The sequence below is a fragment of the Bombus huntii genome, chromosome 1, assembly GCF_024542735.1.
Source record: "Bombus huntii isolate Logan2020A chromosome 1, iyBomHunt1.1, whole genome shotgun sequence".
NCBI lineage: Eukaryota > Metazoa > Arthropoda > Insecta > Hymenoptera > Apidae > Bombus > Bombus huntii.
Genome location: NC_066238.1, coordinates 13646395 through 13669413, shown reverse-complemented (window position 1 = coordinate 13669413; position 23019 = coordinate 13646395). Strand labels below are relative to the sequence as shown.

General features: G+C 33.1%; 4 protein-coding genes and 2 long non-coding RNA genes across 12 annotated transcripts in view; 4 read left to right on the top strand and 2 right to left on the bottom strand.

The window, feature by feature from the left end:
* Positions 1-1554, bottom strand: part of LOC126871013 (carboxyl-terminal PDZ ligand of neuronal nitric oxide synthase protein-like) — a 38897-nt gene extending 37343 nt beyond the window's left edge. For both annotated transcript variants that reach the window (XM_050629335.1, XM_050629404.1), the window contains exon 1: positions 349-1554. The gene's annotated coding sequence lies outside the window, so the exon portion shown is untranslated. The remainder of the gene's footprint in view (positions 1-348) is intronic.
* Positions 1555-2037: 483 nt separating this feature from the next.
* Positions 2038-4356, top strand: LOC126864267 (diphosphomevalonate decarboxylase). The gene is made up of 9 exons (XM_050615437.1): positions 2038-2151; positions 2474-2544; positions 2650-2717; positions 2787-2833; positions 2894-3045; positions 3133-3300; positions 3377-3670; positions 3754-3912; positions 3992-4356. The coding sequence occupies exons 1-9, from the start codon at positions 2100-2102 to the stop codon at positions 4133-4135; spliced, it is 1155 nt and encodes a 384-aa protein (XP_050471394.1). The 5' UTR covers positions 2038-2099; the 3' UTR covers positions 4136-4356.
* Positions 4357-4430: 74 nt separating this feature from the next.
* LOC126864301 (acyl-coenzyme A thioesterase 13-like) lies at positions 4431-5625 on the top strand. Its single transcript, XM_050615548.1, has 3 exons — positions 4431-4698; positions 5040-5224; positions 5304-5625. Exons 1-3 carry the CDS (start codon positions 4621-4623, stop codon positions 5461-5463), a joined length of 423 nt encoding a protein of 140 aa, XP_050471505.1. The 5' UTR covers positions 4431-4620; the 3' UTR covers positions 5464-5625.
* Positions 5475-22881, bottom strand: LOC126864114 (peroxidasin homolog). Of its 4 annotated transcripts, none has more exons than XM_050615112.1 (9): positions 16922-17026; positions 15756-16821; positions 15241-15648; positions 14547-14972; positions 14226-14448; positions 11451-11968; positions 9216-9984; positions 8599-8944; positions 5475-8521 (listed from the first exon to the last, which is right to left on the bottom strand). In XM_050615112.1, the coding sequence occupies exons 5-9, from the start codon at positions 14261-14263 to the stop codon at positions 6467-6469; spliced, it is 3726 nt and encodes a 1241-aa protein (XP_050471069.1). In that variant the 5' UTR covers positions 14264-14448; positions 14547-14972; positions 15241-15648; positions 15756-16821; positions 16922-17026; the 3' UTR covers positions 5475-6466. The 4 variants fall into 4 exon arrangements, with proteins under 4 accessions (XP_050471069.1, XP_050471078.1, XP_050471060.1 ...); XM_050615121.1 differs by lacking the exon at positions 16922-17026 and having other exon boundaries at positions 15756-15968; positions 16598-16852; XM_050615103.1 differs by lacking the exons at positions 14226-14448; positions 14547-14972; positions 15241-15648; positions 15756-16821; positions 16922-17026 and adding exons at positions 21467-21848; positions 22711-22881.
* LOC126864374 (uncharacterized) lies at positions 8923-11875 on the top strand. Its single transcript, XR_007689151.1, has 3 exons — positions 8923-9033; positions 11422-11648; positions 11734-11875. It is a non-coding gene; the product is annotated as an uncharacterized LOC126864374 (long non-coding RNA).
* LOC126864314 (uncharacterized) lies at positions 17127-21473 on the top strand. Of its 3 annotated transcripts, none has more exons than XR_007689115.1 (5): positions 17127-17353; positions 18653-18960; positions 19045-19999; positions 20131-20782; positions 20904-21473. It is a non-coding gene; the product is annotated as an uncharacterized LOC126864314 (long non-coding RNA). The 3 variants fall into 3 exon arrangements; XR_007689116.1 differs by having other exon boundaries at positions 17127-18960; positions 20904-20996; positions 21128-21473; XR_007689114.1 differs by having other exon boundaries at positions 17127-18960.
* Positions 22882-23019: the final 138 nt, after the last annotated feature.

Sequence of the window (23019 nt, the reverse complement as noted above, 5' to 3'; positions counted from 1 at the left end):
CCTTACAACCCTTTCATTTTCTCTATACTAAATACAAATAACGGGGCTTATATTACTTTCTATTAATAAAGCATTATAATAATACAATTTTATGATACAATAAGTAGACTGCGGATTTTTATGCAACTTCATATTTTCATGAATACAATTAAAAACTCAAAAACGTAGGGTCTACGCAGAAATTTGATTTTCTTAAATTAAATATTATAAAGAATATTATCTTTCGGATGTTTTATATATTTTTCTGTATCATATACGTTTTATGCATTTTTGTTTAAAAAATCCGCAGGCTAATGATAAGATAGCTAGAACAAGACGCCACAATATATCCATGCATAAAAATGTTACCTGTTAGCTGATTGGACGATCGAAGCCGGATAGTCCTCATTAACCAATTCGATTCGCGTTCTCGGCAAGAACGACCGAGACACGGTCCTTGCCCGAAAATCGGCTCCCTTTGTGAATGCAGCTTAACGATGGAAGGCAGGCCAGTCAGCCAGGAGAAATATGCACACATTCAGGTCCCACCGTTCGTGAAGGACCAACACCGATGCCCCATGCCGCGCGATCGTACACTAACACACACAACAGATCGCCGACCTCTCTCTTCTTGGAAACAGATGACAGAGTGACTCGGTCACCGTAACCCACCAGACGTCCCACGGGAACACCTTTATGTCGTTCGTGGTCTTATTCCACGCAATACAACCACTTGATCATTCTACGTGTATATCTTACGTGCCACTAGCATCCATTCCTACCATCTCTTCTCTCTTCTGCTTTTTCTTTCTTCTTTGTTTTTCTTCTTCTCCCTCGTTCCTCTTAACCCTCAACTATGTGTATCGTTGTAGTAGAGTTTTACTTATTTTCAAAGTATCTTATTTTATTTAATATTTTATATCTAAGATTATGAAAATAATTAATGATTTTTCTTGCATAAAAGTATACAATATCGAATAAAAATATAATATATGTATATCTTAATATTAAGAAATGTAACTTATTGTGGTCACCTACATGACCCACGGACCCACGGATAACAGTTAAGGATTAAATTCCTCTCTTCTTTTCGCGGTGAACGCCAGAACTCTTAAGTTTCTTTGGTATGACGCGAACAGAGCTATGAAACCGCGTGCTAACTCGAACGGAGCTCAGAGAAAGGAAACGACGATGCATAAGTTCGCTGTAAATGCACGCGAGATAACGAGGAAGGGATGAGGACAGAATATCATTCGAATCGCACCACTACCTTCGCATCGTCTTTTAATAACGTCAAGTGGTACCTTTCATACACCATGTTCGACTCACCACATTGTACCTCTCGTTCCTTGGTACTTTCTATGGAATTGGTTATCGATGAATATTTTGGAAGTCTAATAGTTCTTCATAACACTCACATTGTTCTCATTTTAGTTTTCGTTGTTCTGTCCCAAGGAACAAGCGCGCGCTTTGAATATACACCGTGCCCGCCGTGTATAATCGTGGTTCGTACAGCCCTCCGAGGACCGTGCAAATCACCCCCACCGTCAACGCAACCGGCATCACACTGAAAACCGGCTGGCTTGAATACTACTCTCGGCTTCTCGAGTACGAAGCGGGAATGCGATCGTGGAGTAACACCATCTGCGAGAAAAACTACGAAACATATTGTTGGTAACGTCGGTATGATGGAAGTAGCTTGTGGTGCGTAATCGATGAGCGTTTAAAAACGAATTGCTAAGCATGAATAAAATAAACATGAAGCATAAATAAATAAAATAAATAAGCGAACAATAAACTTAAATATTATTTGATATTAATATAGATATAAAGGTTCTTTTGCTGATACATAAAGTTATTATGTCACTTAAATATTATTGTAGCTTACACGTAGTCAATGAAAAGATATAGTTTTAAAATACGAAAATTTGAAATTTTGTGCAATATAAAATAGGAATAGGAAATAAATAAATACTGATCAAAAATATATTGTAACAAATTGGGATATATGGTTATTTATCTAGCTTATAAATAGTTTATGCTTCAAGTATGAATACCATGCACGTGTGAGTTCAAAGTCACTTGTGCAGTAGAAGCGTCAGTCGACGGAGATTGAGAAAATGAGTACCGTTACATGTATCACATCCGTCAATATTGCCGTTATAAAATATTGTATGTATTCTTTTGCTTTTCTTTTCTTTTAAAATAATCACAGTACAGTAATATAATTACTATAGTAATTAAATTATATTTACTATTTAATTTATTTAAAAAGGTATTAGAGATAAATGTTTCCGTATATCTATTATTCGCATGACCGCCGTTTTGAATTTCAAATTTGATATATTACAAAGTACACTGCTACGTTATTACGTTTAAAAAGTCTAATTTTTATTTTTGCATATAAATAGAATAAATTTGTACTACACTGTAACGATCTTTCCGATTTTGTGAAATTCAAATAGATCTAGAAATATAAATTTTTTTTTTACAGGGGGAAAGAGAGATGAAACTTTAATCTTGCCAGTAAATGATTCCATTAGTGCTACCTTAGATACAAATCATGTAAAAATACAATTTATTTTTTATATCTAGCTAGACATATTATCATATCTAGTGAAATAATAAACGCGAATGGCATATTTTAATTTGATCCATTTTAAATTTTAGCTACATACAAAAACTACTGTAATGATCAGTCCAACTTTTAAAGAGGATCAGATCTGGTTAAATGGACAGTAAGTATTAAATAATCATCTACCATAGAGAAGTTGGGTATATTTTAAAACAATTTTATAACTTTTTAGGGAGGAAGATATCAAGAATCCTAGATTGCAAAATTGTTTAACACAAAGTATGTAATTATATTAAAGAAATCTTGAAATCTTTTAAATAATAAAGTATACTATTCTAGTTAGGAAAAGGGCAAGAAATTCCAATCATATAGATCAATGGAAAGTTCATATTTGTTCAGAAAATAATTTTCCAACTGCAGCTGGTTTAGCTTCTAGTGCAGCAGGATATGCTTGCCTTGTAGCAGCTCTTGCTAAACTATATCAAGTAGAGGTATTGCAAAGTTAACATAATTATAATCTTTATAATTCTATATATTATATCTGTATAATTTTTACATATTTAAATATTGATTTCTAGGGTGACATTAGTTCAATAGCTCGTGTTGGTTCTGGTTCAGCATGCCGAAGTGTTATGGGAGGTTTTGTAAGATGGTATATGGGTTCTGAACCAAATGGTGCTGACAGCATAGCAAAACAAATTGTGCCTGCCTCTCATTGGCCAGAAATGAGAATTTTAATATTAGTTGTGTGTATTAATTTTAATTCTTATCTTATCTTACGTTTTATACTAAATGTATTTATGACTAAATATTCTGTGCCAGGTAAATGATGCAAAGAAAAAAGTTTCCAGTTCAATTGGAATGAAAAGAACCATGGAAACATCTGATCTTGTACAATACAGAATAAAACATGTTATTCCTGAGAGAATAAAGAGAATGGAACAGGCAATTGTAGAAAAAGATTTTAAAATATTTGCTGAACATACAATGAAAGATTCAAATCAAATGCATGCAGTATGTTTGGATGCATATCCACCATTTGTTTATATGAATGATGTTTCGCATGCCATTGTTGATCTTGTTCATGCCTATAATGAAGCTGTGAATGAAGTAAAGGTATTGATATGAAACATCAATTTTTTCAATTTTAATTTATATACATATATTAATATTTTAATTAAATATATTACTCATTTTAGGTTGCATATACTTTTGATGCAGGACCAAATGCAACTCTGTATCTCTTGGAAGAAAGTGTTCCAGAATTTGTGGGAGTATTAGATCATTTCTATCCACCAGGAATTAATTTAGAAAAGTACAGGAGAGGGTTACCTCTTAATGAAGTTACAGATTCGCCAGTAAATAATTTTTATTATTGTATAAAAATTACATATCACTTGATCTATGCCAAAATAAATGATTTTAAATTTATTTTAGGAGCTATTTAATAACATTAATGCAAAAAAACAAGCACCAGGATCTCTTAAATATATTATTTACACTAAAGTTGGAGATGGTCCTAAGTATTTAGAGGATCCCAAAGATCACCTTTTAAACAAAGAAGGATTGCCTATTAGTTAAGTTACTAAAAATGGGTTGTATTTAAATTATTTATTGAAAATGATTCTAATTCATTGTAATTTGTAGATAGATGCATTTATTATATAATGGAAAATGTATTCTTGTTTATATTATTTGGATATAGTTGTTGGCTGTATTATATTATTATATTATGTTATATTTTGTAACAAAATAAATTTTTGAAAATAGATCATAATATAATCTGGTAAAATATAAAGCTATTTCTGTGTTAGTTAGTAGTCAAATTTTGAGTACTGTTACTCGTTCGCATTCCTATATTTATCTAAAAATTGTCTTACCGCGCTGTTTATTTGTCGAAGTATAGGTTATTCAAGCATAACGTGCAAAATTTTATAAATTCAATAAGTTACTAATTAACATTTTGTTTCTCCTGAATATAATAAAGACGCTTTAAAGTGTACAACGTTTAGTTGTAAAAATCACAAAAGTTTAAATGAAAAATCGTAAAATATTCAAATCGTAAGATGTGTAAAACAAAATTGATTACATCAGTTTTGGAACATGTTCTTAAAACGCCAAATTTCGGACAATGTTTACAAAAAGTAATGTTTTTCATTGTTTTGTGATCTTTTTTCTTCTAATTACATATAATAGCAATTCATAAAATACAATAAATATTATATACTATTAGGTTAACCCAAAAGTGTTCTCCGTTTTATAAGGAAATAATAGATACACATTTCTTGATTTATATTATTACATTATATGTTATATATAATATATAATATGGCATAATATAGTATATATTTATTATTTCCTTATAAAATGAAAGAAATTTTTGGGACAACCTAATAAATTACAATTAATTGAATAAAAATTAAATATAACAATAAGTTCATTTTTGTCTTATTGTGAAATAATTTTATACTTGTTTACTAAACAGCTCCAAATAATCTCAGCAGGAAATGGAAATTGTAAAGCACAATTAACCATATCCGAGGAGCATTTAAACTTAGGTGGTACTTTGCATGGTGGTTTCACAAGTACGCTAATTGATTGTGTTTCTACATATGCTGTAATGACACATGGAAATAATTCACCAGGTGTCTCAGTAGATTTAAATATTACGTAGGTATAACCATAATTATAACAAGAGCTATATATATTTATAACTGGTTATAATGTAATAATAATAATTAATATATAGGTTTATGAAACCTGCCCTTCCTGGAGACCTGATAACAATTGATGCCAAAACTGTACGTGGTGGAAAAACACTAGCGTTCCTTGCAGTAGATATTACAAAAGACGAGGGGAAGCATGTAATTGCTCATGGACGGCACACAAAATTTGTTGGACAGAAATAAAGCAGTACATATATTGTTGTATAGTGTTAATATTTAATGAACAGAATACTTTAGTACATGGATATATTATAAAACCTGAATATGTTCCAGTAATGTTTCAATGTGTATATAGTGTGTATATGTTTATATAGCTACACAAGTGAATACAATTTCTTTACTGGATGCTGCATTATGATATCCTTCAAACATTGATCTATCCTTAGTTTTCATTGAATATTTCTATTTAATACATATTTCCAAAAATTTAGATCTTTCTGAAATGAATCAATAAACACTTTCTACAATACTCCTACAAATTTGCTAGGAGCTAACATGTACATAATATAAAACAAACACATGGCACATGATCATAGAAATGTAAGCGTTCAACATAACAGTAATCAATATCAAAACTGTACATATTAAGTAGTAAATGTATTTATGGTTCGTTTTCCTTTAAACTTTGTGTTAAATATAGAACTTGTTAATAAAATTATTTTGTGCATATCATTAATAGCTAGTTGATACGATAGTTACGTATTATCTACGTAAAAGGAAAGAGGGCAAGGTGATATGTAAATCTTTTCATTGCTAAAAAAGAAAAATGTTATTGCATAGGATACAATTAAAATATTTTTATCGTTTTACTTATGTCAATTCTGAAATGTATCTATATTATGCCATTAAAGCAATATGTGACTCTCTGCAGCTTCAAAAATGATAAAAGTGGGAGATCGACAACAGTGCGATTTAAGCTCTATTATTGCTTCTATAAATATCATTAAGCTCTTTTTAGTACCATTAATGTATCAAATATGAGACTAGAGATAATAACAGATATCTAAATAACGAATTCGAATCTGACAGGAGAGCAATAAACAGCTAATCTCCTAATAAACCCAATTGGGCTTCTATACTTCGTGTATGTACAGTAATAAACGTGAAACGTTAATGAATATCTAATACGAAGCGAATTTAAGATAAATTGGACGCGCGTTGGAACAATGGTACATCGTCTATTGTTCTACTTCGATTTCTTCACGTCCTCTAAAAGTGATCTCAGTTCTTTTATCTTATGAGACAAGGATTCTACAAGATCTATAACCTTCCTAAACTCCTGCTCGGTTTCTTCGATTGTTCTCTCTAAATATTCTGTTTTTTCACTCTGGCTCTGTGTATTTGTATCCTTCAGAGAGAAACTATTTTGCGATGGCAAATATTTGGCTGCGCTACGTCTGAATCTCGAAATTGTGTTACTCTGATCTTCACATCCATCGCAACATTCGGACCAAACTCTTAAGTCTACATATGGAATCTCATCGCAGGTGACGAACTTATTATCACCTTCGGGCAGTAAGAACACATTCGGTTGAATTCTGTTAATATTGTCGCCATTATCGCATAGGATCCTAGCTAAGCTCGTTTGTTTTATCTGTGCGAGTTGTTCTGGTTTAAAAACAGTCGGACTCTCATACCAAAATCTGTCGCCATTTCTAGTACGTTTAAATTGCTCTAACAAAATACATTGGAAGAGTGGTCCTAGTTTGGCATTAGGCAGTTGATCCTCCAGTACTCCACCAACCCAGACATCTATGTTCCCAGGATGACCGTACAGTTCTCTTAATTTTTGTCTAACCCTAGCGCTGCGAATTTCACCGGCTAGATCCTCGAAAGTTTCAACGTAAGACATATTGCAGAATCGTCGCCATTCTAAATAACCTGGCAGTGCATGATCTCTGCCCCGCTGGATATTCATCGCAGCTAAATCTAAAGCCACCGCATGGGCAGTATGGAATAATTGTTCCGTCAGTTCTGAGTTCAAATTTTCTTCGGGTAATTTCAATTTTGCGGCAGTGCCAAACATTCCTCTCATAAGAGGGTCCACGCCGCCTTCCTCGACCAATCTCCATGGCGAAAAGAAGGCGTCTCTTAGCTTAAGAGGACCCTGGGGAATCGGTTGAAAAGATTCGTTAAGACGCTGCAACTGAGGTTGAATCAATGTATGACCGAATCTTAAAGCTGCGGTAGCAAAAACATTGGAGATACTAGCATCGAGGTTAGGATCATAACCTCGATACGAACCTAAAAGTTCTTCTACAGTTCTACCAAATACATGAGGCATCCAGTATTGATATGTAATATGTTGCATCTCTGCACCTACGATCTTCCTAGCTTCTTGATACAATTTTTCCCCATTCCATTGAGGGTTCATATCACGTAAAAAGCGAGCTATGCGATTATGTTCGCGTAACCATATCGTGTGCATTGCTAGAAGGCCCACTTGTTCATTGGCTCTGATATCTCCGGCTACGAAGCAATTGATCGAACTTTCTACAGGATTTCTCCTGCAATCGACGAATTGACCGTTAGCGTATGGCAGAAGAGGTTTATGGCCAGGAATTGCTGGCCCTTCTCGCAACAGACCATGATCTGTGGTCAAGTCACGGAGATCTCTGGCTAAGGTATCGTCGTAACCATATACTTGAGAGGCATCCATGTAGCTGGTTAGCTGATTTAATTGTTCTCGAGGAGTGAGACTGCCCCATAATAAACTGGTTGCACCAGAACCGCAAACTGCACTCGTTCTGATAAAATCAATGCACCTTCTATTATTGACTCTAGGGTCACCGGGTGGAACATCCATGGGGAAGCAAGGTGCAGCATTGTCACAAGACTTTTTACAATCTATGCCATCCCATGATTCGCTAGAAACTGATGGAAGAGCGTGATCTAAGTCATGATCCATGAACTGACCCCACTGCATTACCATATGCGTGATTCCACTATCTGAAGTTACGTTATGAGTGGTTATTAGCGTTGTGGAAACTAGACGCGCGGAAGGTTTCGGATATCCATAGTAACGGCGATTTCTTTCCCAACCGACTGGTGATGAAAATCCATTCTCGTAAATTGGTTGTAAAACTCTACGGAATCCAGTATAGGAAGAACCCCAGGTTGGATGTCGTAAATTGTTGCAGCTGCCATCTATGTTACGGTACTTATTGTGATAGCACATGTTTGTGCAATTCTGACGGTGTCTGTGGCCTGTGCATCCAGATAACCTTTCGATTTCTCTAACCTGTGGAATGGTTGAAATTTGTTAATAACTTAAAATATTATTATACAAAAATTAACTAAACCATAACTCAAACACACCTGTTCCGCCGTTAGAATTTCCTCATATCGGAATTCAGTGCTGGTGTTCGCACTCAGGCCAGAGTTTACCATTCGTCGTATATTTACGAGCGTTCTTTCGAAAATTTCAGCAGGTCTGGCAGCTGCGCGGCCGACTGCATCTGGGAAACGCGCGAGTCTCAGTGGATTCGTCCGCGCAGATCCGCTAAGAAGATCTATCAGCGTGTTATTTATGGCTCGATCGATCTCCTCGGTTGCATCTTTGAAGGCTCTGATCACAAGAACATCTGCTGCCTCGGGCTGGCGAACGCGTACCAACGCCTGGGCGGTTGCTCGACCATATTGGTTCACGGCGGAGCATTCATATCTGTGTACACAATTCTTGACTTATGACGGTGAAAACAAACATACATCGCAATATCAGAAACCCGTTAAGATGTTGCATTTAAAAATTTAGTAAGTTTTCCTACACTCATCTATATGTCATAGTTATGGCAATATTTATGTCTATTCTCATATATTCTTGGATTTTTCTACTATATTCCATTCAAGGTTATAGATCATAGACCACTTAATATTTTCCTATATGTTTTAAATAAATAACACAAGAAATGCTAATAAAAAGTATCAAAATTCACCTTCCAGTATCGGCAGCAGTAACATTATAAAGATACAAGCTCCCCCCGCGCGATACACGAAATCTAGACCCTTCGACAGCTGTACCATCCTTCTTCCACTGTATCACGGGTTTAGGAAAGCCTTCTACTCTGCAGGGGATCTCTATAATGGCTCCAGATTCCGCTTCCATATCGTGTGGCTCATACGTTAGCTTAGGAGGACTATAAGACTCATCTACTACCCTCAGATCCGCGCTTGTTTCAGCGTATCCATTAGAGTTTTTCGCTTGGCAAACGTATCTAGCTGAGTCTGATTCTTTTACAGCAAATATTTTCAACAAACTTCCTTCGTCTTCTATGGCGATACGACCACCAACGTCTAACATTTGACCATTTCTCCACCACTGAATAGTTGGTGCAGGACGACCATCCACTTTACAGATAAAAGAAGCATCTACTCCAACTTGGACAGTTTGTGACTCAGGCAACTCGGTAAATCTTAAGGATGGTGATACTGTGATTACTGCTCTGGCCTTTCTTGATTTCGTGAAGCCCATTTCGCTCTTGGCCATGCATTCGTATTCACCAGTGTCTTGTTCCGTTACATCTGATATTATTAATGTTCCATCATCCTCGATCACATAACGGTTCCCATCGGCGGATACTTCATTAGAGTCCCGCATCCACTTGATTTCCGGTATCGGGTCTCCTATTACCTCGCAGGTGAAGCTGATGGTCCCTCCCAGCCTGACCTCTACATCCTGGGGACCGTTCATTATGCGTGGCTCAGCTGAAAAACGAAAATGAGAATTTAAGAATAATCTATAGTTAAATAATTGTATAATCGTATTGGTAGGTATATTAATGATTTGTATCATTGGAGTGGATAAAATTTTTCATTTGCTTTTAACTCTCTATAATAACATTTTGTTTCCTTATGTAGATTTATGTCATTAGAGATCTTTGTTTGCTTATATAAATTTATGCTATTGGAGATTTTTATTTATCTATGTTATTGAATACATACAAAATAATATACATCTATATTATTGAAAATTTTACTTACTATAGCTTTACATTAAGCAAATAATATTGGAATAACTAAAATTCTTTTTGCTTTTAATTTTCTTACTTTGTTAACTTTGCTTACATACAATTACATTAACAAAAATTATAATTGATTACGATTTCTCACTTTAATCTAAAATGTAGTAATAATAGTTTTAAACAATTGTTTAATACTAAATAAATTTTTTTATTTTTAATTGCATTTAAAAGGGGGAGTAGCTGAACTGTTTGAAATCAATTTAGGCATGGCTGGTATATTTACCAAAGGTACTAATGTCAATCTGTTAAAAACTGGTGCATGCGTGTAGCTGTAGCCAAGTTTATTTGTAGTTGTCTAGATACGTAAAATGATTCGTGTTTCTCACTCTAATCTAATTTGAAACTGATATGATTAGACAGTTTGACATAATTGTGTTGAATAATTCATATCAGAGTGTTCTTTAAATAGACAAGGGATGATGATGTTTGTTTTTATACTTAATATACTTTTTGCCTTTCATCGAACATGTGTGACCAGGTAATCGAGGATAATCGAGAAAACAGACGTGTCATTCCCGGCCAGACTCTCCCCACTTTGTCTTCATCACCATCAGCAAATTAACTTTCTCAATAAAAAGTTTCTAACTGTAAAAACCAACTGTAACCCGCAATATTTTCTAATGTCGTAAAACAAAGTTCTCTTAACACCATTAAGAGCGATGCGTCTCGCGAGAGCCATAAAGGAGCGCAATGGTCGATACTTCCTCTTGTTTGTATTTCATTTCATTCGATCTTTTTGTTCGTATATATGAAATCTCAAATTTTAACCACTTGATTATCAACTATTTAAAATATCCAAAGAAATATTTTGCAGATTTAAATTACTTTTACGTTTGAACTAATTATTATATCTATCCACTTTTCATCTCTTCATATGTGTATTTCTATTCCTTATTTTTTGATAAATAGAAATTCTGAAATATGCAATATTTTTTAGTTATTTCAATATTAATTACTTTGAAATAAAATTGTCAAATAAATTTCAATACTTTGTTACCCATATTAGAGTTAAAATGACTTCATTTCTTCTCATGAAAGAGATCCTAACCTATGTCTCGTAATTTTAGTGCTATACCTAGATCTATGTAACCCTACATTTTCTTATCGTTTCAACGATCAGGTGTAATAAGGATAGTTCAATTACTCAACTGCAATGAAAATCGTTCATCGACATGCTTGTCAACGATCTTCCCTTCATCTCATTGGGCGACTGGCAAAAGGCTGCCATCTCTGATGGTTTGTTTTGAAGCCTCTGCACCAGCCAGACCAAATTACAGTCGCAAACGAGAGCATTGCTATCTAAACGAAGACGTGTCATGGGTCCCACATTGTGAAAAGCGTCCGCTGGTAGGTGATGCAGTAGGTTGCTATGCAAGAAAAGTCTCTCCAACGATGGCAAATCATTGAATGTGCCCTTTCTAATTTCTTTCAGATGGTTGAAATGTAGATATAGTTGTTCTAAGTTTGGCAGGCCGGAAAATGCCCCTGGTGAAATTCGTTCCAAACGATTCTTATATAGATAGAGGATCCTTAAGTTTGATGCACCTTCGAAGGTTCTTGGTAAGAGGTGTTTGATGCGATTATCGTTCAATAGAAGCGTGTGTAAGTTGGATAGACTGTGGAAGGAGCCAGGTCGTATCTCGGCTATGTTGTTGAATCGTAGATCACTGTAAAATTAATTTAGTTTCGTTAATGTAACAGAAATATATTAATTACAAAGAATATATTCCAAATAAGATATGTTTAATGATAATAGAATATTTTAATTATATACTAGTAACAGGATATTTAGAATAGAAGTAGAATATTTAACTATTATATATTGATCTAAATTGAGAAATTAATCCAATTTTGTTAATATGATAGAACGGTTTTATAAGTATAGAGAAAGTATATGGTAGAATATAGAGAGATATAATATACATAAATTATAGAAGTTATTTAATAGATGGACCATCTTCCCACAATGGAATATTTTTAATTACTAATTGACGCAATGCTAAAGACATAAAAGTTATGAATTGCGAAAGAATATGCAAAGTATATAAAGTCAAGGTTGTCAAATGGAGAAGAAGATCGAGAAGAGTAGGAAGAATTTAGTGGAGGTGTCTTAAATACTCTGACATCACTTCAATTTCTCTCCTACGACACCAGTGTATTTCAAACTATATCTCGCTCTTACATATTTTGCGATCTGTTTTAAGTTCTACTTTGTCTAATATTTCCCTCCCGTCAAAAGCTCCATATAATCATACAACAAAAACTTCCATTTAATCTATTCTACAAACTTGAGCCGAAGACAGCAAAGAAGCTCTTAATTTCAGAGATTACGCAGAAAGATCGCTATGTCGACTGACTCTTATGTTCCTCTCACAGTTGAGCAATAATCGTGCTCTAAGTATCGATTACAGCCGCAATCGGCTTGACAAGAGCTCGCGAACCAACGAAGGAACTTTAACTCGAAACTCAAAATAATTCCCACTGAAAGTTGGTCAATTGCAACTCCTTCTAATAAACCCTTTGATGTATAATCTCGTTCCTGAGTATAGGTCAGAGCTAATCATTTACTGCTTTAACATTTTATTTAAAGAAAGATATTAAAATATTAGACAGAAATTGTATTCAGCAGTCCATAATTTTATAATTGCAAATTAAATTTAGAGTTAAAATTTCAAAATTCAACTAGAGAGTTGAAAATTTGGAAAAGAGTTAAAATTAATCTTTGATACAAGCAGAGCTTCTCTTCATTGTAATTTGATCCTTAACATTAGAACTATCAGTGACTAAAGTATGAAATTTGTATCAAAATGAGAAGTATATGATAAAATATATAATACAATAGGAAAAATAAGCCCTTATCTATATATGTTACGAAGGACCATTAAAATCTTCAAAAATGTGATACTACAAATGTATGAGATCTCCATATTTTAGTAGTTCTAATATTAAATCGCGAGCGTGACTCGATATTATAAATAGGACAAATGCTTAATTATTTATCGAACGAACATAGATTTCACAGATCCCCCTGCATTTTGTCGAGAAGCAATAACGATCAATGTGTTAGGCATCATTACACGATTCGCCGCTACAAAGATCGCCAGAGCTATAGAGCGCGAATCTCTTAATTAACGATTTTACTCGACTCGTTGCACATTATTTCCTCCGTCTAAATTGTCAGGCGAGTTCTCGGTTCAACGCGTCGGTATTTTAACCTCTTTATCGCTCCAGCTGATCTTCCAGAGCTTCGTTCCGTGGCGAACCACCGGCCAGACGAACGAAAATGGAACGATCCGTGAGTAGAGCCGACTGCTCGCGACACACTACGGCATAATAAAAGATTCTTCTGCTAGAAAGCTTTCACAAGCAACCACGTTTGTATTCTGCTTCTTATTTTTCCGCATCGTGCACCTTTTCATTCATATTTTTCTCAATTTCTTGCCATGTGTGGTAAAGACGAGGGAATGGTTATGCCTGGAAAGAAGAATGGGAAAGAAAAATCGTGGAAAATATTAGAAGTGAAAGAGGGATTCGATGAACTATTCGACTTAGGTATTGTTTGATATTTAGAGAGAATAAATATGTCTGACATGAATAGTGATAATTTGATAATTATCCAATTATCTTTATCAGTTATATAATAGTAATATTTATGTGTGATATTAATATACACTGAGTCGCTTAGGTAATCTTCTTTCAAGCAATTGTTATAAGTATTTGCAGTGATTCGTTGAACAAATTATTCTATCAATTATATCTCCTTACTTCTTTTTCTGTAAAATACACCAATTCTACAGAAAACAAATTTTACTCTAAAAGCAAGCTTTAACTGTCGATATACATTATGTATAATTCTACCAAGAATCATATTAGCTAGAGAAACATACAAAAATTATCATAATATTCACTAGTTGGGTATACTACCATACTATGTCGTTTCCCAGGCGTTCTTCGAATATCATAAATATCTTCCATATTTTCTATCACAACATTTCACGTAGAAGAAGATTATAATAGAGGATAGTTCTCTTTTTGTCAACATTTACATTTTCTTCGTTCTTCTTCTTAATGCTATTTCCATCCGTAAATCACGATTTCATCTTAGAATATATTAATGTAAAGTATCCAAGAGGAAATATCGATCATCCTGATTGATAAAAAGGAAATTACATATCTAATGCGTATGATGTACTATGGCAGAAAAGGAAGCCAATAAAAATGATAATGAGCTGGAAATAAATTTACTTTCACTGCGGCACGATGACTTTGCTATTTTACTTTCGGATTGACATAAATATTAATGGTGGGCATTATTTAACTCTGTCGATCGTTATAATTTTCTCCGTAATTCGACATCAATGAGATCGGTTCGATAAAAAGTTATCGCTATTAATATTAAAGGACTATCATGTCGATGAAATTTATGACAGCCAATAGTGACATTATTAGCGTACATTCAAAAGTTATATTTCTAAAAATATTCAATAATATTGATTCTTTGATCTATGTTCTTTTAATTTTATTCAGCAAATTCTGGTACCAAGATGACGCCATAATTTGTCACTAGTTCGACTCATGATTCACACGTGCTTATATGGAATTACAACGTTTGCGGTTTTTCTGACAATTCTTGTTTGTGCACTTCCTTCACTCGGTCAACTTAAGCTGCAACTTAAATATAATTATCTTGACATAAGTTGAAACCTTGAAATTGAAATGAATAAAAAATTAAATTTATAAGAAAAAACAATTTTGTTTTAAATCATTATTAAAGTAATATATCATTCAACTTTGCTAAATATTAAATATATAATAACATTATTAAAATATTCATAATTATCATGGAATAGAAAAATTGTTAAATAATTGAAATGGAAAATCAAAACCGAAAGTATTTGATATTCCAACTAAAATTAATAATACAAAATAAAATATTTACGATGTTTTTCCAATAATTTTATCGCAAATAATTCCAAGTCCTATATCCTTGTATCTTGTATAAGCTTCAGAATAATTTTTCCAATGTGTATTCATGGCTTAATTGTTTAGACAGCAGTCGCTGGATCGGGAGAACTTTTATCTCGAAAGCATATCGGTAATTTAACAAAGGTGTGTTTATTCAATGAAGTCAGGACAAACCCCACTTAATGGTGCTCGATATTCAGGTCAATATCCATAATAGGTATACCTGCGCCGATCGATCTGGATACCGTTCATTTCATCATTTTAAAAGATTCTCGGTCCACGAAATTACGTGTAACGCCCAACGCTTGCAGCTTCTAATAAAATACTTGCTCAACTTTTAATCACTATCTCCTTCTTCGTTATAAATTATAAGAAATATCCGCTGTAAAATTTTATATATTAAATTATGACAAAAACTAATGCAATGAAATTCATAGAAATTTTTGTCTCTAGTTACTTTCAGTTTACTTATAATATATTAAATCTTACTTGTGAAGTATCTATCACAATATGAAATGTTAATTAAGCTTAGTTTCGTTTGATATGCTCTATTATAATCATCTTTAAGAAACATCACTTTAAATAAAGTTTTACTTTGATTAAAAACTTCTATCATTAATCTTGAAGACATGTTCAGAGTTGTGCTTCAACCTTCATCATCTTGTCTATTTCATTTAAAGTTACTATATTACTCTCGTTTATCTAAAATCGATTTATGAAGTTCTAGAATTTTATTCAATTTGTTCTCATTAGATGTTACTTTACCTTAAAATTGTATTTATCATGTTACCTTTTTTTTCTTCTGACATTCATATTATTTGTATTAGAAATAATTCTCGAAATAGGTTAGAAATTAAATTAAATTCTATCAAAATATTTGAAAAATAGTCTCTACTGTCATCTGGTGGTCAGTTGTTCCACCCACCTTATTGGAATATATCAGGTTGTACGAAAAGTTTCTTTCGTTTTATAAGGAAATAATAGACGCACAATGTTTTTTGTTTCATATTAGTTTATCGAATTATGCACGAACGTAATAATAGAAATATAACGAAATGGATCATACCTAATTCAATAAAATAATGTAAAACAGAAATTGTTGTTCATCTAATATCACCTTATGAAACGAAAGAAACTTTTCTGACAACCTAATATTTTCAAACATATCATTGACATATTTCCATTCGTTAAAAATGTGCAAAAACATTTACGTTTACAATGGTTTGATTGTATTATACAAATGCTTGACTAGACTTGAATTAATCGTCGTAACGAGCGACCCTACTTCATTGTCTTGGTAAGGATACTTGAACTTAACGAGACCATTTTACCCGATAGAAAAAGTAGAAACCATCAAGGAGTCATCGTATCGGCTATGAATCGAAATGCGATTCGAACCCCTCTCCAAATGAAAACATTCAGCCCCTTAACGAACAGTAATTTTATTCATGCTTTATTTCGTATGCTATCTATTTAATGGGAGTTAGTCTGATAGATCTTCATTATTCTTTTTTACCAATTTTTACGACTAACCTCCAAGCACTCCGTGTCTGCGCTGGTTATAAACAGAAAATTATAATGTACCAATAATAATAATAATAACAACAATAATAATAATACAATAAAATAATAATAAATAGACTACAGATATTTACGCATTTATTGAATATTTAAAGAATACTTGTTATAATACTTAGTAGATAAAATAAATTTCTACTTAAATTCCATATTTTTAGATATATTCGTAACAATATAAAAATGCATAAAAATCTGCAGCAGAATAATAACTAATCACAAGCAGTATAAATATGATAACTTATATAGCAGAAAATGATGTTATTATCCAAGAAACTGTAAACTATTCCGGCTGATAGTTCGAATGCAACTGAATTATTTAAAGACAATGCCTAAAGTTAGATTTACGTAAATGTTTGTGTTAAGAGTGTGCCATAGTTTTGAAGGCAATTAAGTACATGTGCCCATATTGTTTTGACTACGCATTTGAGTGCGCAACTGCGCAGCTGGTAATTTGATCTACCTTTTTCATGGGCCGATGCTGTAGGATCAACATTTTTCTCAATTCTTTTGTGAGTACAATACATATAATCAACAGCTGATAACTCCAACTCTGTCACTGAAAATATTATAGCGTTACCTTATTGCAATATTTGGACTTAGTACATAGGAAAAAAAGATTAAAAATTCTTTAATTAAATTAATGCTTTCCTTATTACGATACAATACAACTAGTAATAATACAAAAATTAATGAAAATAGCGTCAATTAAAAGAAGGCTGTAAAGGTCAGTTCATATGCTCATAGAGGGCGGAGGAGTTTAACTACGTCTGTCAAATATCAGTTATTTCTTAATACAAACGATTTATTATTAGCGAGGAAGAAATTGCACGAAATTCGTTGTACAAATTTGTTCTAAACAGATTTAACATCGCTAAAAGGAAATCGATCATGCTAAAGTGGAGGGAAAAACAGAGATCTTTTCAATTCGAGGAATGGTGTTTGTTTTGTACGTTTCATTTGACGTTCAGCGACAGGACTAATTTATTATAGCGATCTAGTGGACAAGCGAACGGGATTAGATTTTTGCGCAATCCTCGTTTGTTGATAAAGGAAGAAGTTCTATTGCGAGAGGAAATGCTTAGCTAGAATGTTATTCGCGATTTTCGAATTTCACTTAAAAAGAATTTTTCTTTTACTTTTTCAATAATGTAAAGTTCTTTAATTATTTTTATTAAATATCTTTTTACTTTTTCCATTAGAGGTTATGTGATAAAAGTTAAATAATTGTTAAACTCGCTTATCACTTCTGTTTGCAAATAATTGTCAGTCATTTGTAGACGATGAAAAAGGTAAATCTTTTATTCTTTTTAAATTTTCGTTTCACTGTTTCAACAAATCTTTATTTATGTAACATAAAGCTTTTTCATTGTTCTTATTAAATTTTCTTTTTACCCATTTTTGGAAAGACCAAGAAATTAAATTCTTTCATTAGAGGTTATGTGACAAAAATTAAATGCACAATTGATAAATTTGCTTATATTGTTCCCGTTTTAAAATAATTATCAGTCATTAATGGATCATGAAAATAGTAAATCTTCCAATTTGATAAAGATATTACTTTAGAAAGTTATAGTGGACTAAAACAGAATGTCTTCTTTCGCAAGACGACGAAGAGTTTGAAGAAGATAAATTTGACTTATATAGAATTACGTCATCGACTGATTATTGTGTTTCAAGTTATGTATTTAAGCTTGATAAGAAGAGTATAAATTATTTCACGATATTCTATTATGAAGGAGACCGCCCGGTTTAGCCGAGAGGCAATGGTTCAATTAATGGTGATTTCTTTTAATTACATTTTTTTACAGATAAGAATATTACAGCGTGTACTCGTCCCTGAGTGATCTCCCGATGCAAACATTCTAGCGTTCTCATTCTAAACAAGATTCAATTGTCGTGTCGATATTCTTGTAGTTTATGTTCAGCTTTACCATTAGCCATTTTATCATGCATTAAAATTGAATGTGAGAAAACTCCACTTCAGCAGGATTTCATGATTTGTTCAAAGGAATTTTGTCAAACTTTAATAAATTTCTTCAAACAGAAAGAGATCTCATGTTACCAGAGTTATATGTGTATCTATATATACATTTAAAACAATATAAACAATTTTAAAGTAAGTTTATTTTTAAAAATACATTTTCATGTATTTTTCTGTATTCATATTTCAATACTCATTAGCTTACATTCATTTCTATAGTTAACAAGAAAAAAAAGTAGTAAAAGCGATCGGAGGCAAATATCGAAACACAGTCCTTAACCCCATTGAGGGTGATAAAATTGATAAAATATATGATGTGTGAACATTATCTATAGATACATTCTTATCGCCTTTTCGCCCGTTTAAATACATATATTGGTTTTCTTGCTCAAAAGAAATAATCTAATGCTTGTTTTATAAAAGAAAAGGAAGACAGGATTAACATATAATGTACAATATACACGCATACCCATTCCTACAGTATACGGATGATGTCATGCCCAGAAATGTTGATAAGAACGAGAGACTTGTTGAGGAAGATTCTGAAAATACTATTAAAAAGGAGTATAACAAAGAAGAAGAAACGTTATCTTTTTGTGAAAAAGTTAATTTATCGTTGAGCTTTTGGAAATATTTCATACTATTTAAAAATTAGATAAAAAGATATTAAGATATTCATGAATTGTGTAGAAACTCGAAAATATAACGACTATTTATTAGTGTTTATTTTGGACTTTTTATATGCAGAGCTTAAAAAGTAACTAAAGATTACTAAAAATTCACCAAAACAGGAACGACTTCTTACTTAAGAAATTACAATTTTATTTGAAATGATTGTTAAAGAATTTTTAGAAAGACTGCTTTATATTTGAAAAGAAGATCCAAAGAAAGATGTTAAAAAAGTGCCAAATTTGTGTTGGTACATGTTCTTTTATTGGAACTAGACGAAAACTGAATCCAGTACAAATTACTTCGTCGCGTACAGCTTATGGAGAGAATAGATTGCACATGTGCAGTCAAGAATTCGTATTTACGCTATCCACTTTTGTTCCACTCTTCAAACATTCATTTACGTCCGCTTGTCCGCTTCTTATATATAGTTTGAGCTGCACTGTCACGCCTATTTTAACTGTATTCGTTTACATGCATCTGCAGCACACGAAGAAGCATTGAGGTATCGAATTATTTATACGATTGACGATCTTCTTACGACCTCGATTGTATCGATTTTACTAAAAAATCAATTGCAACAATCTAAATGCAATACAAAATTTATTTGATATTTCTCTTATGATTTTATTCCAGAACAGAAGAAAAGAAGATTTTTTTAAAAAATTAGCGTATTGCTTAGTCAAAATTGATCATTCAAGAAGAGATCATAAGATCGTAAGGATGGTTCAAGAAATCATAATATGACCATTTAAGCGTATATGCAAGGAGTACAAGGTCATCAAGTAAAACAGATTCTGAGAACCTAAATTGATCTGTGGCTTCTTCCCTTTGTGTTAATTCACAAGATGTTGAAAACTGAAAGATAAACTATCTTTGTTTATAGAGTTGATGCATTATTTTCTTTAGAAATATCAGATATTTGTAATTCTGTAGGAAATATTATACCTCAGACTTGAAGACTTAAAGTAAACATAGGATCATATGCTTGAGTGACTTTTTCGCGTGGAATAATCTAAAATACAATAACCTGTGTATATAATATGGCTATCCGATATATGTATTAATACAACATACACGCGATTCCTTTCATCTTTGATGAAACGCGATCCTCCAATTACCTGGAAAAATATACTCACGTACATATCTTTGATTAAAAGCTATTGCTTCCATACCATTAAGACAGTCTATCATCATAGAACGTCATAAAGTTTCAATTGACCCGCTGTTGCGCGATTTTTCTTAATCATGCCAGAGTTAATTATCTGACTGCTTCTGAACTACGATGGTATATACTTCCTATTAATTCATATAGTATATAATATAAATATATGAAATACAATATTACGCAAGTATATATTTACAGATAATACTTGTAAATTAATTTCAAAGATTCCAAACTTTTCCAGATTTCTTGTATCTTTCAAGTTCTGAATATAAGGACGAGATTTTTTCCAAGAGAAAGAAGAAAATAAACATAGAAAGATTTAAGAAAAGGAAAGGTAAAATTTAATAGTAGAATACTTAAAAAAAATGTTTAGTTTCAGGAATTTTCAATCTTCAATTTCTTAAAATTAAAATTTTTCAACTTCAAACAGGAAAATATATTAAAAGAATGTTTTTAAATCAACAGGAAAACCAATAACCAACGGATACCATTAAATATCTAAAAATGAAGATATATACCAGCTAGACCATATTTACACTAGACATAAACAACCAATGTAATTCCTCACTTCCCACGTACATTCGCGCTAGAAATATTCACAGTCTACATCATGAATATTTCCCGATTACTAGTGTATCCAAATTTCCCTGTAATTCGCCTAGGGACATCATATGCATTGATAGATTATCATGCATTTTTGTATATAACCATCAATCTCTCTCTGAGGGACTAAGTTATACGATGAAAGGGGAAAAAGAACAAAAGAAGAAAAAAGTAGTAGATGTTAAAGAAGCAGCCACTTACAGGACCGTCGTGTTGGTTGGTACTCGTGGTACACGGTTCAGCTTCTGAAACATGCATCTCACGGTGTTTCCGAAGCACATACACTTGTGAGGGCATTCCACGTTCCTCCCGTTTTGCCATTGGTCCGCGTTGGATAATGGCAGGATCAACAGGAGCGAGCAAACGACACTTAACACCAGCCTCATCTTGCTGTACCCACGTGTGATCAGTCTTATTCTTATTAAGGTTGTTCCCCGCACTATTTCGCGCTAGCACGTGCTGGTCATCGAGATAAACGCAGCCTCCGTCTGGCAGCAGTCTTTGGCCACGCGGTACTTTCACTTCTCTCTGTTTCAGAGATCCACGAACCTTTCCTGCAATGTTCGAGCTGGAGCTGAGTGTCCTGCAGCCAGGATCCGTATAATTTTATACATTATGTTGGCTTTATATGGGATGGCGGATTATTTATTACACTTTGGCAGTGGATTTTGAATGCATTTCTTTGAATGGATGTTTGTGAAGAGCATGATAAAGGAAGAAGTGTTTGATTATTTGGATATTAAATCTGGTATGTAAATTGTTGTGGGTTGAATATTAGAATGTTATTATAGGAAATATGGGAGAGAATGATTTTGTAATAGCATAAAAATAGCATAAAGGTGTAGTGAATATTATGTAGATGAAATTTTGAGTATGAAAGTTTTATGTTGTTTATTAGTATAATTTTTTTCGAAATTTTATACCAGTATTATGAAGTTATTGGTATCCTATGTTAAATGATCTGATAATAGATCTGATGACAGATCTGATAATAGATAGATGATATAATAACAGATAAACTTTAATGATTATATCCATACTTAATAACGAAATTTTAATAGATTACTTTTGTGAAAATATTTTTAATAATACACAGGATGTATTGTAATTTGACGTAAAAAATGCCTACCCTCTTAGACACAGCATATCTAGTTCAAGTATATACCTAAATCTAATCCAAATTAAAAGACTCTAAATATGTTAACACACAAAATACAAATCTATTCAATCAGAAACTCCAAATCAATTTCAACTAACTCAAACTAACTAGGCACACTCTTCATAATACTCGACTTCCATTATTCCTTGTTAAAAGTTTCAAATAATCTACCCTAAACCTCAATTTCTGAACCTTGTAAAACAAGTCGTTATCCAAGTTCGGTATCCACCAAGTGAAACACTTTCTTCACAGGAACTTCACTATGTAAGAATAAAAAAAATCTAACCCGTGTTTCTGAGCTCAGTCGGTGAGATTCCTTTAGGCCTAAGCGGCCGTCGAATATCGTCTGTGAGGGTCGGTAGACGAAGCAACAGCAGCGACAAAGGAATGAAGAGGCGCGGAAGGACGCCGCCGCTGCGTTGTCGTTTCGTCGTGGCGGCTCGGCTACTACTAGACTAGAGTCGCACAGCGCCAATCCGCTCTGCGCGCGTTAGTAAAGCGTACGTGAGCATTTCTTTGCGAGTCTTTCTCCCCACTCGTTCGCACGAGCCACTCCTCCGGTCCTCTCCCTTCGGTATCTTCTTATTTTTACACT